The 22,847-nt window shown below is 43.1% G+C and overlaps 1 protein-coding gene across 1 annotated transcript in view; it reads left to right on the top strand.

Annotated features, from left to right (window-relative positions):
- Window positions 1–1,430: 1,430 nt before the first annotated feature.
- Window positions 1,431–22,847, top strand: part of LOC104516751 (lipoxygenase homology domain-containing protein 1-like) — a gene marked incomplete at both ends in the record, with an annotated part of 33,633 nt that continues 12,216 nt past the window's right edge. The window contains 7 exons of the mRNA XM_010161183.1: window positions 1,431–1,585; window positions 2,435–2,644; window positions 4,128–4,251; window positions 8,876–9,084; window positions 13,791–13,976; window positions 17,281–17,408; window positions 21,781–21,898. Coding sequence (XP_010159485.1) covers window positions 1,431–1,585; window positions 2,435–2,644; window positions 4,128–4,251; window positions 8,876–9,084; window positions 13,791–13,976; window positions 17,281–17,408; window positions 21,781–21,898 — 1,130 coding nt within the window. The remainder of the gene's footprint in view (window positions 1,586–2,434; window positions 2,645–4,127; window positions 4,252–8,875; window positions 9,085–13,790; window positions 13,977–17,280; window positions 17,409–21,780; window positions 21,899–22,847) is intronic.

Below are 22,847 nucleotides of genomic sequence, written 5' to 3' on the forward strand. Positions count from 1 at the left end.
ACCATTCTGTGATTCTGTGATGACTGCTAAATGCCTGCATGATATTTTCTTTAACTTACTGGCTTCTGTTACTTTACTTTGTATTAGTTACAACGTGTTAGCTAACCTGGATGACTCTTTTTTTCCTTCTAAAGGCAAAGCCTTAAAACAAGTTTTACAATCTATGGAATTGGGGATAACTCGAGGTTTCTTTGGTTAGGAGGTAGGGCTAAGTTTGTGAACTGCTTTATATATAAAATATCTAGGACAGGAATTGTATCTTCTGTATCTCTGTGAGCCTTCATACATCTTGGGCAGTGACAAAGTATAAATAGCAGCCATGGAAAATCAGCTTGTGGTATTCTTAGGATCATCTTTTATATATTAGCTTTATTATATGTAGTCCTGAAAGTCTCTAAAACTGGCAAGCAAAACCAGAAAAGAGGGCATTGCACCTAGCCTGATGAGTGGTCATGATCCATTTCTTAGAGAAATCAGTGAAAATCTTACAGGGAATATGAAGCAGGATAGGCCCTGTTTTACTGGAAAAGATAGATACAGAAGAAAGAGACAGTATATACATTGTCTTTGAAGCTGTTAATGTACAAATAAGAATCCTAACTTTGTCCTCTTCCTCATTTGTATTACCCTAAGATATGAAAGGAGTCACTCTCTAGGGCTCATATGCCAGCAGGGTAATCAGAGGCTTGTACCGTTCCTAATTGTTTTCCTGGAGAGGATGCTTTCTGTAACTGTTTGTTTTCCCTGTGTAATTGGGAAAAGTGTAGCAAAATAAAAATAAAAGTATTTAACAGGTTTAGTAAAGCACATTACTAAAGATTTGATGAGGTTTTATTGGATCATCACTGAACAAGCTAAAGAGAAAAGGTACTTAAACAGTATAGCTACATCACTTCCTTAATTAAATACTGTCTCAGCAAAAGGACCCAGAAACCCATTCTCTTTCTGTTTAGGGAATTTATAGAGATACATGCCATTAACTCTGCTAGTAATTGCACATCTGAATTGCTGGGGTTTGTTTATGGAAGATGGAGTATTAAGAATTCACAACACTCAATCACTTGTTTTCAGATGTGTGTCCCTTGAGCCTCAGTATGAAAAGGTGCAGAGTTCCCTCACCTCGATCAACATCACATCCAGTAATAACCATAATGAGCCTTTGCATTTTAACTGCGCACTGTGTGATCAAAGTGTTACACAGGATTGATTGGATGGAAAAAAAGAAAGTCAGCAAATTTCAGCCCACTGATTCCTCAACTTCTGGATTATTATCAAAAGCCTGGAAGGATAAAGCATATGGGATTTTAAACCTCTAAGAAGTGAATGATGAACAAAAAGCTTGGGGACCATTTTCTTAGACAAATTTGGTATCTAAGATTGGCCTTGATAATTCACCTGGTGAGAAATCACATTCCTGTTTCTTTCTGCAGTGCACACGTACAAGATAAGCGTGTTCACTGGAGATATCTATGGTGCTGGGACAGATGCTAACGTCTTCCTAAATATCTATGGAGATTTGGGGGACACAGGAGAAAGAAAACTCAGCAAATCTGAAACCAACTTCAACAAGTTTGAAAGAGGACAGGTACAAATGCAATGGGTTAATACCACTTTCTGTTTCTCAGTCTTTAACCTACTAAATCCATGACTGTCTTTTTAGTCTGAGTTTTCCTATGAGGAATGAGTTGATTGATTCCATTTACCATGTTCATTACCTCTTAAAATGCTTTTTAGGGAATGTCAGCTGGGTATTACAGCTGACAGGCACGACAGCAAATGGATACGTATTTCTGTGAAGTCACTGATGGGCAAATTATGAGCTTGGTCCATTTAAACTCTCTTGAATTGTTAGCTGCAGATTTGAGAGCACACAGGCATGAGGCCTCTCATTCCTGTAGCCTCTGCTCAACTGATTTGCACGTACATAGTGTATATTGTATTCACTGCAGAGCACAATAAACTGATGGGACTTAAACTGCAGCTATGTTTGACAAAACGACTCCAAAAGTGGTACCTGGTGGTCAGTCCGTGAGTTATTTTCACAGCCTCAGATGGAGAGACTAAAATATAATGATGGCAAAGATTGTATAATCTGGATTGTTTATACCAATCTAACTGGATTAGAAAGGGAAGTCTTAACTACACTTAAAAAACAGGATGTAAAATTCCAGGAATTCTATATTGTAATTGGTAATAAAAGTGAAATTTTGTGCAGCTTCCCTCAGCAGAAGCAGGCTTCAAAACACTTCCCTGCAGAATGGCTTTAGCGTACAGAGATGCTTCTATAGTGTGCTGCAAAGCTTTTAACCAAACACAGTCATGTGAGATGGAATTTGAACGCATATTGTGCTCTGCAGTCTCCGTTTGCTTTTGTCCAGTAGGCAACCTGTTGAGAGCTTATTAACAGAAGCAACTGCTCTTGAACACTCTGCAGGAGGATACCTTTACTATACAGGCTGTGGACCTTGGTATTTTGTACAAGATCAAGATTCGTCACGACAATAGCATGTTCAGTCCTGACTGGTTCTTGGAAAAAGTAGAGATCCTGGATGAGACCACAGAGGAGTCGTTCATTTTCCTGTGTGAGCGCTGGCTCTCCAAAAAGAAAGAGGACAAAAAGATAGAGCGTACGCTTTATGAGCAGGTACGGTATGGCTGAAAGATGTGATCCCAATCCTAATGACTGAATATCTAGTTGAAGTCCAAGACAGGTCATTAGGGACTTAGGCTTTTTGACTTGTCCAAAATGAGTTTGTGATTTTCAGACAAGTGCTGGCCATATGGTCATTGTCCACCCAGTATCACTAGCTCTGTAATCTGCAATTTCAACAGGAACATCTAGGAGTCTAGGTGAAACTTTTCAGCTGAGAGCCAAAGCACCTAGCTGATGCACAGTAGAGTATATAGAGGAACGTGTCCCTGCCCATGGCAGGGGGGTTGGAACTGGATGATCTTTAAGGTCCCTTCCAACCCAAACCATTCCATGATTCTATGAAATTTCCCTGTTGCTCTCCATGGGGTGCCCACAAAGTAGGTCAGTTATAGGTCTCATTATTCAAAGTCCTCAAGCCAAAATATTCAGTCCTTTGACTTCATTCTCACTGGACTGGATTGGTTTATCTTTTCAGCAACTTCTTCCATCAGTTCCAAACACACAAATCCAGTTTCTTTGCTACTGCACAAAGCACCAAATGGTTTTTTTAGAGAAATGCCATTTCTACTTGCACATTCTCAGTTGCTTTATTGGACTAATATAGCTAATTGAGATTCGAGGAACATACACTAATTAAAATTAGCAAATGAGATTAATAGACCTCTCTTGCTTCTATACAGTGAGGCATAATAAAACAGCTGATTATAAGTCTATTGCATTTAAGGAGTCCACTTTGCAAAATACAGTGACATTTTAATTGACAGTTACCACTAAAATTATCATCAATGAAATTGGGCTAGATTCATCCTGAATACAACAGAACGGAAGTAAGAAGAGTTACACCATGGATGAGTATTGCCATATGCTCCCTTCTAAAATTGCAGCAGACAGTGCTACGAATTCTTGTGGTCACGCTTACCCTGTTGCTCATATTAAATCATAATGAGGAAAAGCTAATCACTGGGGTTTTTTTAATTACCTGTCAGTGTGGTAAGAGCCTCACATTTATTGGACAACGACACTGAATGCTTCTGCACTGACTCTCCAAATACAATAGATGTTTCATATCGTTTAGCTTTGCAGTACCCTCCTCTTATGCTCTTTGACCTGTACCAGGTCAATTAGTCTGACACCACAGTGTGTGCCCTGATAAGAAAATCTGGCACCATCCCATCCATCTGAATTTGCTGCAGCTATTGCTCACACACGTAGCAGAGAAAAGTCACAACACACCATTAACCTGCTAGGTTCGTTATATTTTCTTTTATTATTACACGCATCCGAAATGGCCTGTCAAGGTTATGAATGGAGTAAATAAATGACCTGCAGTAAATTACAAGTCACATTTATTTGAGCCACACTGAGCAAAAAGCTACCTGGGGAGCTACAGGTTGTTCTTGGAGGCATGTGGGAACACTGACAGCACTTGAGCACTCAACCACATTACCCTCCCGTACATGCCTTCCAAAACTAGAGCTATGATGGCGAGCGAAACAGCCTGGACGACTCGTCTCTCAGCCTGTCGAGTCAGGACAGCAATGCAAACCTGAAGGAGAGGAAAAAATCCAGCTTGGTCAAGGCAGCGGAAGAAGGGTCACGTGAGCGAGCCCCGTGTTTGATTGCATGCATGCATGTGTCCTTGGCTTGCAGTGCTTGAGAGGTCGCGTTTGTCCTGGTGAAGAGCAAGGAGAGGCAAACCAGCAAATTGTTTCCCTTCACCTTCCTTGGGGAAAGGCTGGATCAGTGCTTGCGCTTCTGTGTTTGTCACTTTTCCTATAGCTCTCCAACGCTAAAAGTATGGAATAAGCCATGAAGTTCACAGCAACTTCAGTTTTTGTTTCCAACCCTCTTCTTCCTCTCCTGTGGAAATCTGTGATGCTGTAGCTGGTCAGAATTTACTTCTCTATTGCTGGCAGACATAAGTTCTCCAAACAGTGGTGTTTTGGACAGTGTGACAATATCATTATGTAGGTGGTTATTCAGGGGTAGGTTGTTTTCTGTTACGGTGAGGTAAAAGGCACCGGGTACCTCTATGGGTAACTACAATCCCAACTCTTATAACTTAGATGCCTAAAGTTAGGTGAGTGCATCCACCCCAGCAAATGTGGGTAAGGAGCTAGGCAACAACACCCATAGGGTCTCCTCAGCAAGGAAACTACTGACCTGAAGAATCATGCTGCCTCTTCCTCCTCCTCCACCACCAACTTCATTGCAGACAGCTTATCAGAGGTGGGGACAAGTGACACCACACTCTCAGCAGGAGGGGCTGATAGAGTTCAGGGAAGAATTTATGCAAGTTTTCTATAATTTTGTCTGAAGTGTCCTTCAAAGTATCCAAAGCTCTTTGCAGTGAGAGGGACTGTAGTCAGATGGGGTGTCGCCAAAAGACCCTCCCTTGGATTATCAGAGGCTCTTTTCCATGTGATTCCTTAAAGCAACTCTTGTTGCTGATACCAGCTTTTTTTTTTCTCCTCCTGTATTTCTCTGACCTACTCAAGATGATGCTTCATGGAACATATTAGATCTGAGTTTCCAAAGAAGACTTTGAATTTCCTGAGACCTTATTTTCTACACTTAAGCCGTCTCACCTTTTCAGGATCAGACTAGTAGTGCCTCAGCAATGTTTAATATGAATTTAAATGTGATTAATTTTAGAAGCCTTCAGTTTTTTTCCTTTACAAGATGTAGCTGCATCACAGGAGCTGTTGGGTTGGGAGGGGGATACAGGGAGCTGAGGAAGAGCACAGTTAAGTCAGCTTTCAGAAAACAAGCTTTGACTGGGAGAACTCAGGTGAGTGTGTTCTTTTCTATAATGTGGATTGTCTTATACCTGGGCAGAAGAGGATGATCTGCAAATGCTGCCACTGAAAGATAAGGAGTCCATGAACTCTGGACTGAGGTTTTTGTTCAAATAAGTGATGGAAATGGTTCATGGTTCTACTGGAGAGTTTAATCTTTAGGCTCAGGTTCCTGAGACAAAGCAAAGCTGAACATGAAAGAAAAATCTGTTTCTGGATTGCAGCATCTAAGAAGTGAAATATTCTGTCCTGTGTCTACAAAGGTCAGCTTCCATGTAGGGAGGCTAGTCTAGCTCGGCTGTGTGCAATATCAAGTGGGAAAGTTGTGCAGGTTTTTTTCTGTCCTGGCTGTGAACAAAGCCTGGAAGATCAGTGTCCATTAGCTGAGGTTAACCGTTGTGGAAAACTTCCCTAGTCCATCAATATTTCCTTATAACTTCAATACCACACAGCCTTTTTTTCTCTGTATTTATGTACCATTGGTTTAACCACCTCTGTGTTCCAGGAAAATGACTTATCATCTAAATTGGTTCACTGTCATCCTACATGGGGTCTTTTAGCTTTAGGTTAAGATTTTAGATATATGGTTAAGACAGTGTGTTGTACCAAGTAACTGGGCAGCAGCTATCAGTTACTGTCTGTATATGTGCTCTTAGTCCAGAGCAAGTGCAAAATAATTAAACTTACCTTAAAATTCCATGGTAAGCCAAGTGTAAAATGATGTAATTTGGCTTAGGAGTTTAAGATAGCTTTCCCTGACATGGTCCAAGGGAACTCACGCTAATGGTTACTGCAGCTCAGCTGGTGCACAGTAGCTTGTCATGATGCGATACCTGGGCTGCATGTCCTACACATTCAGGTTCTGAAGCAGACATAATGCTGCACATTGTTTAACCTGATCTGCAACCCATGTGTCTTGGGGAAATGCTTCTTTTGTAATCCCATATTGTGTTCAAATAAAAAATAAATTATTCCCATGTTACTGCTGATATTCATTCTGCGGTGAGAAAATGGATAACATCTGCCACATTGGCATTCCTTGTAGTTTCACAAATAATGAGTAAAACATCAGCATCTCCCATGAGAATTCATCTCCAGCAGAACTGGGATAGTCCCCATCATCCCCATTGTGCCAGGGTGGTCTTCCTTCTCTGAGTCCTGGAGTTTGTCATCACCACTATCTCTGTCACAGTGGCATGGCCTCATTAAACAAATTGCATCTTGAAGGAACGTCAGATAAGATGGGCTGTGCAAGCCAGACAGCCACCTCCTGAGCTGGATAAAAAGCCAGCTGTTAATAAGTTGATTAGGGGAAGTGGTATTGGGAGGTGCCTGGGAAAGGAAGTGACAGACTGAGCAGCCCAGTTCTGGCTCTTCCATGCTCAGACCGTAAACATCTCTGAGGGGCAGGAGGTGATGTGAGGATGGAGCACAGAAAAAAGTCCTGTTGTCTAGGAACCTGCTTGGGTCTGAAGTGGGAGCTCCACTCCATGCAAGAGATGGCCTGGGTGGTCTACATCCCAAGAAAACCCAACCCACTCTGAGTGGGAACACGTGCCCTGAACTCTGTGCCAGAGATTTAGGGAAACAAGGGGCAAAGGGAAATGGGCTGGAGGACCTGTGGTGTCCTGCTGTGGCCACGTACATCAGGTTTTGCATCCTGCCTTGCTTGAAGAAGTAGAGCTATGGAGTCCCAAAGAAAGAGGGAGACAATGGAGAGGGAAGATAAAAAAAAGGGTCACTTTTCTAGTTCTTAGATAAAAGAACAGCAAACAGTGTTTCCTGCTGCCTGGTATTGAGTTACTCTATGTCTCTGTATCCATTATTTAAAGTGGGAAAAGTTAACAATTTCTCATAGTTCTCATTTTTATATAGGTGCTTCAATTACTTTGGCTTGAGGATACAACAGTAGGAAATGTTGAAAGTTCTGTGAACTCAGTCTGTCACAGGAGAACAGGGTAAAATCTGTATAAAAGAAAATATTATTCCTATTTAAAATATACTTTATTTAAAAGAAGATTCTGGAGCTGTTCTAAACATGACCCCTCAACACATTCTTGTAAAATCTGTCCTGCCTACAGCTAAACCCTTTCTCCTGCTAATACCAGCAGCTCCAATGGTTATCTTGTGAAGAATGCATTGCATGTCATTATGCTGATGTACACACTGAAATGTAAATGACACCATAAAGGGAGACTAAGCCTTGCCTAATCACCAGTTCATTTTGTGTTGGTACAAAAAATCCTCAAACTGGGGCTGAATGAATCTCTTTGGGTTCTCCTGTGGACAGAGGTAAGAAAAGATCTGGTCAGCATGAATGCATGCCTTTCCTGATATTGCACACATATACTTAGCTTGATGTGAATTTCTAGTACAACCACTACCCAAATAATGTTGTTAGTCATCATAAAGCAAAATTAAATGTCAATCCTGGATGATTTGAAAGTCAAGCATTTTTTTTTTTTCCCCAAGGTTTATAAACCTTTTTTTCTTTTTTTAATCAAAAAAGCAACCATGAAGACATGCTGAGTTTCGAGTCTGTGACGAGGCAAGCTTCAGAGCTCTGAGTCTTGTCAGAATGGTTTGAACAGCCCTGCACAAATGTTCTGAGAAATCAAACGAGTATTCAGTGTCTAATTCTGCACCTCCCGCTTGGCTTACCCAAATGAGCTTTGGGAGAGCACTTGAAAGTAGTCTGGCACTTCCTCCCTTTTAACAGCTGAACTGAAATTTCTGAAAACCACAGAAAAATCTGCAAAGTCCCAAGCCTTGGCTTGAAGGTTTTTCCTGTAACAATATTATTATGCAATGTATGACATTTTTGAGTGTCCTACCTCTAATACAAGTATTCTTCATAGTTTGCCTGGATTTGCAAAGGGATGCTGAAACCCTGAGCTGCCCCATAGATCACAGAGATCCTTGAATGAAGCACAAAGGGAATGTTTGCAGTTGTACTGGGATATTCAGTTAGTGATGGTTTACCTTGGAGTCAGCATAGATTTATTTGCCTTTATAGAAATGTGAGTGTAAGATCGCTTTGGTCTAATAGCCTATTTAAGATTTAGGTGCCCAGTCTCATCTGCAGGAAGGTCGCTTGGTGTAAATAAGGATTCGATGCCTTTGCTGTTCTGCCATCTATTAGGGAGAAATCTGGACTTAAAACCTCCTTGCAGACAGTAGGGTTGTCCGGGGAAATTAACCCTCATAGAATTCATTCCCAAGTGCATATGGGAAAGTAGTCTCTCACGCACACTTGTAGGCCAATGCAGCATGAGGTTATCCCTTCTCTGAAGGAGTTCAATGGAATGTGAAGCTATTTAGCATATGCAACTGCTCCCTCTGATGGGATGTGTCCCTGGTTTTCTTAAGTCTCACGTAAATGTGTATGCGTGTGGGTTTTCTGATGATTAAACCTCTGTTGCAGTGGTCCCATACCACATCACCGTCACAACGGGCACAGAATATGACTCCAGCACCGACAGCCGCGTGTACATCATCATCATGGGTCCTCAGAAAGTGCAGACGGAGAGGCTGTGGCTGGATCTCCCAGAAGGAAAAGACGAGTTTGCAGATGGCTCCGTAGAGAAATTCTCTGTTTGGGGCCTAGATGTTGGAGAGATCAAAAAAGTGGAGGTACCTTGTGAATGCAGCCCAAGCGCTGGAGGCATATGAGATGCATGGCCAAAGAGGGCACATGTTCCTGTTATTATTAGCACTTGTGTCTGAAAGGAATGTAAACAAAGATGTGCTAATGAGATTTCACATGTCTGAACCTGAAAATAAGTATGCTTTACGTCTCACAAAATCAAGATCCTTGGGAGGCAGAAGATGATTTTGAATTATAAGAAAGTTTTAACATGTTCAAATGTTGTCCCCTCTCTGACACTGTTTTTTCTTAGTCAAAGCCTGTTATTCACAAATGCAGTGAAGGTTCCTAGGATGCAGTCCTCTATCAGTCTTTTTCCTAATTGATTTTTAGACTACTTCCAGTTGGGTTTCATAAATTGTGCCTGGAGTGAGAAACACATCTTGTGTAATTTTCTAGCTAAACATGGAAATTGTTTTTACAGCTTGGAGGACCCAGGCATAGAGAAGGAAATTAATCATCGTTCATAAGTAACGTACACAAATACATTTCAGTACAGGAGCCATTTTTTCTGCTATGGCTCAGGGAGACAGAATTTGCATAGACTTTCCATTATGGAGCTTAAACTTCACATGAATCTTCCAGTGTGTTTGTGTACATCATTCCTGTTTCATATGGCAGTTCTATCTCCCAAAAGCCTACTCCAGCCCACGAGAGCTGAAACCCACCACATCCAAGGACTTCAAGAGTCTATTTAATTTTATTTTTACCCCATGCCTTGTGTTGCAGTAAACCTACTTGTAAACCTACACATGCCTGTGTATTCAGAAAGAGTGAAAGGAATATAAAGTGAGAAATCCTAACTAATTAAAAAATCTCTGCAGTTGTATGTCCTGTTGTAGCAGCTGATAGACTGAAGCATTCCCATTAGCTTTTATTCAGGCAATGGATTCTGGCACCTTGAGAAATAACCATACTATATTTTAGTTTATTATCAAGCCATTTTCTTAATGCACTCCAAGAGCCTGTGTTTTATGAGTTTTAGTGTCACTTTTTATCTAGCCATCTTTAGGTCAAACTTTGAAAGTGAAGCAAGTACATAAATCCTTCTCTTCCAGACTGTGTGCATATGGGAATAGCCATGGACTGGGATAGAGAGGGAGGATAAAGCCAGTATAACCCCTCAGTGTCAGAGAGACAGAAAGAGATGGATGAAGAAAGAGATAGGAAGGGTTGCTGGAAAAAAGACAGTGAGTAGGGTGAGGAAGAGGCAGAGAATTGGTGAAAAGAGAGAAAACACTCGCAAATAGAAAGAATCAAGGAAAATAATTAAATTGAAAAGGATTACAAATGGGAAAGAATATTAAGGGTTGCAAATGGAATGCAGAGAGTTAAAAAAAGAAATAACATATAGTTTTCAATGTGGGTGATGTTCTTTTGCACCCTTTCATCCCTATCCTCAGTGATCTCACCAGGCGTCTACCTCAACTCTTGCTCGTTTGTCCCTTTCACTTTTAAAATGCCAGTTCGTGGCTGGAGGAGCCATCTGCTCCTGCTGGAAGGTCTCTTCTTGCTGATCCACATCCCAGCAGTGACATCAATGTGCCAGTCTGCTGTGGTTGCCATGGAATCAGTCCATATTTTCCTTGTAGAAAATTGCAGTGTTCAGGGACATTGCAGAAAATTGTTAGTTATCGACTTGGGAAAAGTGAGGAACAGTTCGTTCTCGGATTTGGCATTTGGCTGCTTCTGGAAGAAAGAAGTTCTGAATACGAGTTTCCGTGTGCAAATAACATAACATTGGGATCAAGTTTCCAGGAACCCTTTGTATAACCTAGGTAGCAGACTGCAGGATTTAGTAAGATTGTAAGATTTGCGGTGTGATGGCACTTTTAGTTTGGTATTATTCTCCTGCTGCACATGTACTCTAGTGAAAGCAGAAACAGTGGAACATGAAGTAATTTGAAAGGGGTTCATTTATGCCTGTCTCATAAGCCTACAGATGTAATATTTACTACTGGTGTACTTTAATTGACACCTTGCCATGAAAATAAATAATACAGGTTGTTTGGTATAGGCACTTTATACTGTGTTCTTCAAACAAGCTGTAATATTCCTTCTCCTAATGAAGGAAAGTGTCTCTGTTCCCAGACTGCTGCTTCTGTAGAGAGACACAGGTATGATCAGAAGAGTCCTGCGCTGATCTGCATTTCTAAACCACTTCTGGTTCAGAGCCTTTCCCCATCACCAGCACAAAGTGTGGTGGATGTGAAGTGTTCCAAGTCCAGTCCCTCACTGACTAGGGACTTGATCCTGAAAGTCCCTCAGGTGTCTCCTACATTCTCTGCACCTTCCAGAATAAGCAAGAAATCTTATTTTGGGGGAGGTATCTTTTCCTTCTATCTACCACTCAATTTTTTTCCCATTTTACCCCACTGTTGCATTCAATTTCAATGTGACTGTGAGCTGCTGGGTGCAAATTGTGCAGCTCAGTCTTGGTGAAGTACTCAACAGTCCCTCCATGGGAGGCAGGAGTGAGTTACAAAGGTTTTCAAAGAGCCCAAGGATCTAGCTGCCTTTGAAATTCTGCCATTCTAACTTAGTTCAAACACGTCAGCCCAAACAACTTGTGATATTGGTATATACATGCAGGTTATGCTGACGGTGTGGCCATGGCTTTGGATCCTTCACCGTTTTGGCATGGTCTATCTAAAGATTTGCTTGGGTTTGAAAGACAAATCCCTCTGCTCTGCTCTAGAAGACCAGCCATAAGGAAGACACAGCACTAGATGAGTTTATCCCAGAATTTAAAACATTGTTCTTGGAGTCCTTGGAAATGTGCTAGTGTGCAGGTTCTCCAAGGCAAGTGGATGTGCAGGATCCTTTCTTCTAGACAGTCACTGATACCAAAGGAGTGAAAGGTTGCTCTGGAAGTCTGGTACCTAGCAATGCCTTCGAATGATGCTTTAGGAGGTGGCTGTAACAAACCCAGAAGAGCACCAGACTTTAATGGGCTAGTCAGAATTCTCCCTCCAGCTGCTCTGTCCCTGCTTCAGCCATTACCCTGAGCTTTCGCCACAGCTTTATTTGCACTATCCTGCAACAGGTCTCAAAAGTATGTAGGCAGACTCTCAAAGGGGTTTTGGGTTTGGAGAAGGGCAGCCAAGCTGGCAGAGAGGGAATGGGAAGGAAAGTGTTATATTCCCATTCGCCTCACACGCCAGGAATCGGAGAATTAATGCATCCATTGTAGACTTGAATTTCCCTAGTGGTTAGCTGTAATTTTCTGCAGCTGCACAGACATTAGTATAGTAATAATACTCCTAATAGCAGTGATGGCTGAGACAGTCAGATAAAAAAGATCACTTGTTTTTGGGGGGAAAAACAGTCACCACAGATATATTACCCTAGATGAACCTGCTGTTAAAAATTACTTTTTGAGCAACCCTAAATATCCCAATAATCTAAAACCAAAACCAGCAAGAACTAAGGACCTCATTTTCCTAGTGACGACATAAACAACATTTGCTCTGAAAATAATGAACTGTAGGTAGCTCCCTCATTCAACCTTTTGTGTACAGATAGCTCATTGCATGACTGGCAGACTGAGTTTCATACATCAGCTGGGATACATAATTGTTCTTACAAATCTGCCCTGGGATGAATTACCCACAATCTTTAGGAGGACACATGCAGTTTCTTGGAGAAGTTTGCACCATCGGCATCCTTTTGCTGCTGATATACTTGTAGGAGCATTGCTTGTTGTCCTTCATGGCCCTTCCCAGACTCAGTTCCATGTAAGCTTTGGCATTCCTAACCTCATCCCTTCACATGTGGGCAGTATCTCGACATTTCTCCAGGTCCCTTGTCTCTGCTGTCAACACTTCTATTCTTCCTTTTTCTGTTTAAGTTTTGTCAGGAGACCCTTATTCATCCATTTAGTCTTCCTGCCAGTCTTGCATGACTTCCTGCTCTCCAGGACGGACCATTCTTGAGTTTGGAGGAGGTGGTCCTTGAAAATCAACCAACTACAGATGTCAACTCCATCTGTTGGCTCCTATACAAACATGGAGCTTTTGCAGTTCAAGGAGATTGGAAGCAGAGAAACAGCCTGATACATACAGTTGGCTACATGTGGCTTTGTGAGGGAAGGAGTGCTTGAATAATGCATGTGGGAGATTGCCTAGTTGTGGTTTCCATTTGGCTGTGAAGCTTTGGAGAGTCACTTCTCAGTGTTGCAACATCAGTGGAAGGGGCTGGAAAGATGGAGAAATGGGTGTGCAGAGTTCAGCAAACTGGTAGATAGAGGTCAAAGGAGCAGAAGAAGGACATATTTTCATGTAAGTCAGTCCAGTCTACCTTGCTTTCTTTTGGGACTGGCACTGCATCTTGTGCTCAGCAGCCAATGACCTGAACTTCCTTGCCCACATCAGCTGCCATGTACACTGATGTCTGGCCTGTTGGGCAGCATTGGCGCAAACTATTTCACCACTCGCTCCATTCCACTGTGGAAGGGGTTTGTGTGATGGTGTATGTAGTCTACACTCTTAGTCCATCACAGAATCACGGGATTACTAAGGTTGGAAAAGACTTATAAGATCACCCAGTCCAACCATCAACCCAACACTACCGTACCCACTAGACCATGTCCTCAAGTGTCATATCGTCATCACTGCTTAAAACACACAACCAGGTTCTCTGCTCTGAACAAATCCCTGTTAACCAGCAGGTCTTTTCTTGCTCTCTCTCACAGGTGGGGCACGATGGTGCTACCCCCGAGAGCTGCTGGCTGGTGGAAGAGCTCACCATCGTCGTGCCCACCAAAGGCGTCATGTATAATTTTGTCTGTAAGTGCTGGCTGGCCAGAGACAAAGGCGATGGACTGACCTCACGGATCCTCAACATCCTGGATGCTGACTGTGTTAATGTGGGCCTCAAGGTAGGCTCTAGGCTCATCCTTTATCTTTAGCTGTTGCATGGACCTGTGCTGATATAGGTGGTGTCAGCACTTTTCATACTTTGACTTCTGCATGTGGTTTGAGCCTTCTGTTTGCAGAGAGTTTCTTTGTTATTTCTTTAGCAAAATATTTAGGAAAGGTTCAGTTTTATCACCACTGAGAACACTGTTTAATAACGCTGGATGGATGCACCCATGACATAGGCAGATAGACAGGGTAGAGCAGAGGAGGTAGGAGACAGCTCAGCAGCGTGTCCTCATTTTGTCCCCATACCCGGAGCCCCCACTGCATCACCTGGTACCCACAGAGCAGGTGCTGCTGCAAGGTGAACACCTCGGTGTATTCTAACTCCATTGTGCTTTCTTTGAGGAGATAACTTCTAAGTCTTCAGAGTAGTGGAGATACTTTAATCTCTGCATAGTGTAGCTACGTATCATCTTTTCTGCTATGGGATAGGGAAACTGAATTCAGTTAGAAACTAATAATAATTGGAAGTTGTTGAAACATGGAGACATTTGTAAGCTTGATCTTTGAAATGAATAACTGATTAAATTTGAATAAGCAATGGAAAAAAAATATATACTTTTCATCCGTATACATGAAATTTGAAGTAATGTGTGCTATGCTATATTTCAACCAAGTACAAATTGGAAAGCTGAGCTGTGCTGATTTTGGATGTAAGATTTATAACAGAAATAACAGTCTGGATGAATGGGATAATAATACTGTATTTAATACCTGCATGGCAATTTAAAATCTCTGTAGATATGTTTCTGTTTACAGTGAGGTTACACTTTCAGAGGACATTAATTTTTTGTTACACTGCTCTTGATTGCCAAGCTACAGATATTCTCCTGAAATCTTTTTTTGTTCCCCAGACACAGAAAAGCGTGATAATACTTTCAGCATCTGTAAAGAATTCAACAACTCAGGTTTTGGTGGTAGAATTGATCTAAGAGGGAAAGTAAAATCCCTCATGCTGAATGCCAAGGTTAAAACCTAGTGTCTTAAAAATTTCCCATCAGTTGTTTAACCTCCTGGATAAGGTTTCCAGTCTCCTATGGGTGAGCTCATGGCTTGCCTGTAGATTGACATGGATGTTAAGACTTACATCCAGCCTTCCTTTAAAAGCATAATCCAGAATATATATATTCATAAACATGCCAAAAATAGACTAACACCTAACTAAAATTTTTGTCTGTGATGTTGGGCCAGAAACCTGCTGAAAAGTTTGAAGGGAATTAGGGAAATTGTTTGAGACATGAAATCAGAAGTGCGTATCCCACTTTCTGATCAGTCTCCTAGTTGAGGGAATTTGGGACTGTACCCTTGTAAACAGGTAGAGTTAGAAATTGAGTTGAATTTTTTTGTTTGTTTTTAATAGAGCTCAGACAAGACTAATACCTTTAACAGCTTTGGGAAACTTAACGGGTTTTTTTATTTCACTTTTGCTTGACTCTTTTACATCTGCACATACCCATTTCATTTTAATTTTCTTCTTGGCTTGATATTCTCTCTTTGTGTTTTAAATAGAGTCTTTGTCTTACCATACACAGAGAAACTAGTACATGTCCACCACTGTCATAAAAAAACTTTAACGCATTTGTAAAAAAGTTTTTCTTCTCCCACCTGTAGCAAATATGATGATCTGCTATGATGTAAAATGTGTGTGGATGAATATGTGATGGACAGGTTACTCAGGATTGGACTAACATGGAATTTTTTTTTTCCATGACATTACTCCTTTGCACTGTTTATTCATGTGGCAATCTCAATTCAGGCCAATAAAACTTGCCTAGCAACACACTATTTTAAATATATTTTATTTGGGCTATTTCTTGATATTCTTTTACCTCTTAGATCCAGAGGTCTTCTTACCATAGGTGCGGTCTTGACAACATCTAAGAGGCCTAGAAGTCTTAATGCCACTGACAGCTACTGGGACTTGCACACTTTTGAAAGGTTTTATTCTGAATCTATTATTCACATGTCAGGAGAATTGAACAAAGTCAGGCTAATAAGGTGAAAGTCATACAAAATATAGTTTCACAAATTGTCATACCCTTAATGTATGAGATCTGGGAATGCTCTGCATTCAATGCAGCAGTGTGCATCCTCCTGAGAAATTAGGTAGCTGCATTTTTCTGTTGTATGGAGCATTTGGATGTATAGACTCCAAAACTATTCACAATGTTGGACTAAACAGGGTGCAAGAGGAGCTGTGGATGCCCCATCCCTGGAATTGTCCAAGTCCAGGCTGGATGAGGCTTGGAGCAACCTGGTCTAGTGGAAGGTGTCCCTGCCCATGGCACGGTGTGGGGCTGGGTGGGCTTTAAGGTCCCTTCCAACTCAATCCTTCTATGATTCTGTGATTCCTCTTTGCATCATGGGGCAAAGATGAGGCATCCAAAGCTTCTCTGGACACCTTGTTCCAGTACCTCACCACCCTCTGCAGGAATAATTTCAATTTGTTTCAAATTAAACCCATTACTTCTTGTCCTGTCACTACAGGCCCTTGTAAAAAGTGTCTGTCCCCCTCTGTTCCCCCACCCAACTTTCTTGTTGACACCTTCAGGCACTGGAAGTTGCTATAAGGTCTCCCCAGAACCTTCTTTTCTCCAAGCCTGTCCCCATGGCAGAGGGGCTCCAGCCCTTAGCCCACCTTCGTCACTCCAACAGCTCAGTGTCCTTCAGACCTGGATGCAGCACTCCAGATGGAGTATCCCCAGAGCAGAGCAGAGGAGGAGAATCCCCTCCCTCGCCCCCCTGGCCACGCTGCTCTGGATCCAGCCCAGGATCCGGTTGGCTTTCTGGGCTGCCAGCGCACACGGCCGGCTCATGTCCAGCTTTTCATCTCCCAGTACCCCAAGTCCTTCTCCTCAGGGCTGCTCTCCATCCACTCTCCACTGAGCCTGTCCTTGTGCTGGGATTGCCCCGATCCAGGTGCAGGGCCTTGCACTTGGCCTTGTTGAACTCCATGAGGTGGTTGGCACAGTCCCACCTCTCCAGCCTGTCCAGGTCCCTCTGGATGTCATCCCTTCCCTCCAGCGTGTTGACCACACCACACAGCTTGGTGTCATCGGGAGGTCCTGTCATAATTTGCAATCTCTAATGTGGCCTCTGAGAACCACAGTGTGCAGAGAACCCAAGAAACCATGCTGTAATCATTTCTGGCACAGAAGTAGGTGTCCTGCAGAGCCTGTCTAACCTTTTGCCCAGGCTTTTTGCATGGGTTAAGGACAGCTGTTCGAATAAGACCTTCCGATTTTTTCAAATCCTCACCAGATCCTCTACGAAGTCACAGTTGTGACTGGAGACATCGAAAGTGGTGGTACCGACTCCAGTATTTTCATGACTGTCTTTGGATCCAATGGGAACACCGAGGAGATGCAGCTGGATAAAAATGGAGACAGGTACAGTAACTGTCATTTTTGTTGGTTAGAAGTGGAGTGACAACAGATTCTGCTGTCAAGTCAAAAAGCACTCGAGGCTGCTCATGTTCCCACTGAAACGCAAAGACAAACTTCCTTTGACATTATAGATTCAGAAGTGGGCCACATGTACCTGTTACTGTAATGTGTTTAGCAAAGCGGAGGAAAGGAGTGCGCTGTGTAGCCAGGGGAACCATCCCTTGTCAAGTGCAGAGATGTTGTTTAACCTGTTCCTCAGTGGCTTTAGAGGTAACTGTTATGACGAAAAATATGAATTTTGAAGTCCTGCATCAGCTCTAGGAGGAGTTGTGGACATTGCATGAAATCCCATGTCCAATTTCTGCAGAAATGCATCTTTTGTGCAAAAATAAGTAATTTAATATGAACATTATTTTATGGAAATGCATGAGTAACTGTATGATGACAGAAAAAGAAACCGACATGCACTTGCCTGCCGTGGGAAGGTTCTGTGATGCAAAAGTGTTGGCTTCTCTGACGGCTCCTCCCAATTGTTCTGCTTGGTCCAGAAGCCATGCAAGGGCTGCCAGGGCCTGAGCTGTAAGCTGAGTGCCCTGCTGAGAAGTGGGTTTTTTAGCTTGGGCTCCGCGCCACGCTAATGCAAACACATGGGTTTGGAACTGGAGCTGGCATGTCTGCAGCTGGCACAAAAGGGATACACGATGACATCTGTCTGCCCAGATGTGGTCTTACGGGGCAGAGATGGAAACAAACTGTGCTGTGCTGCCTGCTCTGATTTTAGTAAAAAGGTGAAATACCATGTTTTCTTCGGCAAAGGCAGATAACAAACCTGTAATCCCAGTCTGACGCCAGCAGTTCTGTAAGCCAAAAAACCCAAATGCCAATGATCCGTACCCTCAAGATCTCCTGTTCTTTTCTAGCACCTCCCTTGGTATGGAAAGCTTTGGCAAGAATGCAAATGGCACTAACCAGCTCTTAGAGACAGGCTTTAGCAGCCTTAAACTTAATTAATTGACTACCTCTGATCTTATTCAGCAAAGAGTCTACAGAGCGTCAGGAAGGCTGGAGCATTTGGACACACAGTTCATCTCAGACTTTTCCCCCAGCCTCCTGGCCGTGCAGTTCTTCTGCCACAGCCTTGCCCATCACGTGTGGGCTGGGTAATTGAAGATAAGGCTCCCTGCATGGAGGTGTTTGCTTGGGGGATGTTTTACTTGCAGCTGTCATAGCAGGATTGGTGTCTGGGCAAGCTTGTTCATCTAAGCTTGAAACCTTCATATGTTTAGTTAGTAATAAACACGAGACTTGTTTGCTCTGAAAACAAATGTAGCAGAGGTGCTGCTGACTAAAATCTCCAGAAAAAACATGTCAGAACATGCAGGAAGCTGTGGCCTTGCTCCCCACCACAAAGACATCCAACACGCAGGGTAATGCACGCGGGTTACCACTGTGTCTGGCTATCAGTGACATTCTCCTTCCAAGACCCCAGGCAATCCCAATCTGATCTGTCTCCCACTATTTTAAGCCTGATACTCAATTCTAGTAGGTGGGAAAATGGACTATGACTGTGTGTAGTAAAAAAGTAAAGGAAAATTCACATCAGGGTACATCAACCAAAAATCTCTAAAAGGGACCAAGATATTTCCAGCCCATCATGGGGTGGGATTGCATCTTTGCTCCAGCTGTCCATAAAGGTGATGTCCCTAAACTATGTGGCCTAAAAACCCATCTGTTTGTCTGTACAGGTGGGATGGATAACCTTTGCTACCAGGATAACACAATAACAGAGGGCCAGACAGTTTTTGTGCTATTAGTTGCTTGGGCTGTCTTCTGACAGCAGGAGATCTGCAAAAGGTGGTGAAAACTCATTGGGGTTGTATAAGAAAGACAGACATGTAAAACACAGCTATTAATATGTTAATATCCCCAGGATGCTGTGCTATTCTTTGGGGATTAAGGGCACATCCTTGCTAGCTGGAGGCACTCTGTATTATACCTCCTCTCTGTACAGAGCTCTCCTCATCTCATTAGCACCCTGCGCAGAGGACATGCATGTCCCAAGATGCACATATGGCCTGTTTCCACACCACTCCCACAAGTCTCCATCCAGCTGTTAACAACACAGGCTTCCCCGGCTCTTGTTGTACATGGAAATCTTGCCAGCCTTTGCGCCAGCAGCAAGGGATGGGTGACAGCCACTGCAACCGAATGGTAAAGGCACTTCATCTTCACTGGGGCCATCCGGTGCCAATTCACTCACAGCAGCTTAGTGCATTCCAAAGAACTGTCTGTCTAACCTGCTACAGATTTAAGGCAATTTTAGCTACATTACTTTTATTGCCAAGACCTCTGGGCAATAGAAATATTTATGAGTGCAGACATGAGTAGGAAAGCTTAATGAAATCTCTTAGATAAATGCTTCGGTGTCCTGGAAAAGGAATAGAGGGAGTCAGCTTCTCTGGGTACTTCTTCTCTTCTCAGTTGGTTTTGTTTTTTGGGGTTTTTTTTGGGCTTATGTTTGTGTTCATATAATTTACGGATAGAAAAGAGCTCTCAGGTCACCCAGTTTACCACTTCAGCAATTGCTTCCCTCTAGTACAGTAACTTCTTGGAAGTAGCAGGTGAGCATCAGCCTTAAAAACTGTAAACAGAGCATTTACTGAAGATAAATAATAGTTTATTTTGCTGACTTACTGTTTAGCTTAGAGTTGCTCATCCTGGAAAGGAGCAGAATGAGATGCTTCTATGAAGTTTTGTAGGCAATAGTGATTGTAATGAAAACTGATCATAGAATAATTCAGGCTGGAAGGGTCACACCTTTTTCTTAAATAGAAGTGGAAATTAATCTGGTCCAGGCATACAAGCACATTCTCTTTCTCACAGTGAGACAGACTGTCTTGGTATCCGGTACCACAGAAAGACAAATAAAAAGAGGGGAATTTTTCAAAAAGCAGGCATAACCCTTAATAACTAGAAATGGACGGGGACCAAGACACCCCATCCAGATGCCTCTGGGAGTGCAGGGAAAGCAACGCCTGGATGAAAACTGAGAGGCTGGAGCCAATTGCTATTGCTAACATCTGCAGCTATGCAGGCTCAGATAATGGTGTAAGGATAATCACATTCATGCTGCTGGGTGTAATCTGAGCAGAGGTTGGTAAAGAAATGGTTTTCTCTCCGTATCCTGGCACTGCACAGCTGTAGGAGGCTGAGTACATTGCCAGGAATGAGATATCATCATTAAGGATTGTCTGTGTTATGGCAGTGCCCACAGTTCGCAGAGCACTCTCCAAACCTCTTGGGTACCTCACAAGCAATTTGCACGAAGGAGGAACCTCAACAGCAAAGTGGTGCTGGTGCATATGGTAGACACTCTGGATTTGGCTGCCTTTTACTGAGCAAGGGTTGGATTTCCAGCTCCAAGCCCACAGGAGGTCTGCCAGAGTATTTTGGGGGCAAACCTAGAAGATACACTTGCTCTAAAGAGAGTATTATTGAGCCTGAGGCAGCACTTCCATGGAGCAAGGGTTTCTTTCCAGCACCACTGATGCTACAAGGGAGGTAAGGTGGCTGCAGACCTAGCCAGTGTAATATCGTCTTCAAGAAGCATATGTTAGCTGTTTTTCCTTTTTTCTGCCTTCTGCTGATTGCTATGGATGAGCAGTTCCCATACATCCTTGTGCCTGTACAAAGCAGCCAAGCAGAGGGTTAAGATTTGTCATGTTTCAAAAACCTATCCTCGTTCTTACCAAAGACGGAGCTGGTTTGCCAATCCACACTCCCCACATGCAGGAGTGGGGGGCAGGATGCTCAGTTTTGGCTCCTCTCTAACACAATTTACCTGCGCTCGCTGCACATAGGCACTGGGCTCCGACTTGCCATCAGGTTGCCACATTCAGCCGAGCGGCAGCAACTGTCGATCACGGCCGCGAATGCCAAGTTATGTGCTGCGTCTCAGCGAAAGAAGATGAGGCAAAATTGCTTTGCCTTCTAGCTGGGCTGGGCTAAGGGCAGGCACGTGGGCAGATGCCAGGAGGAAGGCGATGTGCAGAAACCTGGCTGTGAGTCTCTATTGTTCTGGTTACAAACAGGGATAATGTACGCTACGGGCTGACTGGAACAACTCCAGCTGCCTCATGTGGGCTTGACTTCCCAGGGGAGGAGGAATCCCTGTCAAATCTACATGGATTTGTCTTGACAAAAATCACAGAAGCTGGTGATTGCAGGACAGAAAAGCTCAAGTCCAAAAAATTGCACTCATAAACTTTTAATTTGAGGCTGTTGTCAAGGTGCAAGGTGCACCGTGGGCAGGGGATTGGGATGCAGCAATGCTGTAAAGCAGCAGGAAACCTCCGCAGACTTTCATATCCTCCAGGTTTGAGCGAGGCCAAGAGGACAGTTTCATTATGGAGATCGCCGATATCGCACCCCTCAGGAAGATGAGGATCCGGACTGATGGGAAGGGGACTCGCCCGCACTGGTTCCTGGAACGGGTAACGCACTTCACATCACGCATCTCTGCAACCTGCTTGTGCTGAAGCCTCTCAGCCCTTGAGAAAGAGGAGAAAGGCAACAAGTGACATGAGTTTATTCATCTCCTCTTTCCTTTTGGTTTCTCATGGTTTTTTCCGGCAGGAATTGTGTAAAAAAAAGAAGAGAGCAAGGGTAGAAGTTGTGCTGTAAAGCTTTACCACAGTCTCTGCTGTTAGAGACTCTCCTCCCCTGCAAATGAGCCTTGACTTTCCACCCAGGGCACCTGCAGTATTTTTCTGGTCCCTGGGATGTACCCTCAGCTCCTGCAGACCCCTGCCATGCTCGCACCCCACGGGAGGGTGGATCCCATCTACCAGGCAGGGACAGCTAGCATGGGCCTGCGCTGGGTGGGATATTTCCAAATAATACATCCTTCCAGGTGAAGCATCACATCTCTCCCCTTCTCTCTCTAGCACACAAGCAGATTTCTTTCTTCTCTACTCCATACAAGTAAGGTGTTGTTTTCTTCCTGCATTTTGAATACAGCATGCAAAACAGCTCCCACTGCTTCTGTTGATTGCATTTTTCCCTGGTGTCCTGTCTTACAAAAAAGCACAGTGTGTTCCTTTATCTTTTCTACCAAACCACCAGCCTCGTGTGACCATCACTTATATTTGGTCAGCAAAATGTATTTTGCTTGTTATGGGTCCCTATAATTATATTTCTAAAATAGAGGTGAGGTGATGGGCTGATTCCACACCATCAGATGACATTAAGGGAGGAACACCCCTTCGCCATGTTTATTTAGCATCGTCTTTCTGGAATAGATATCCTGATGGACTTCTGTATGTTTTTTTTAATGAGAATAGGTTAAGACCCAATAGCTTAAACCATGGTCAGAAAGAGTAGTGCAGATATTTTATGGGGTCCTTCTTCCTTGTTGACTAGTCTGAAGGTGTCCTTCATTTT

Source organism: Eurypyga helias, unplaced genomic scaffold (genome assembly GCF_000690775.1).
Source record: "Eurypyga helias isolate BGI_N326 unplaced genomic scaffold, ASM69077v1 scaffold18541, whole genome shotgun sequence".
In the NCBI taxonomy this organism is placed as follows: domain Eukaryota; kingdom Metazoa; phylum Chordata; class Aves; order Eurypygiformes; family Eurypygidae; genus Eurypyga; species Eurypyga helias.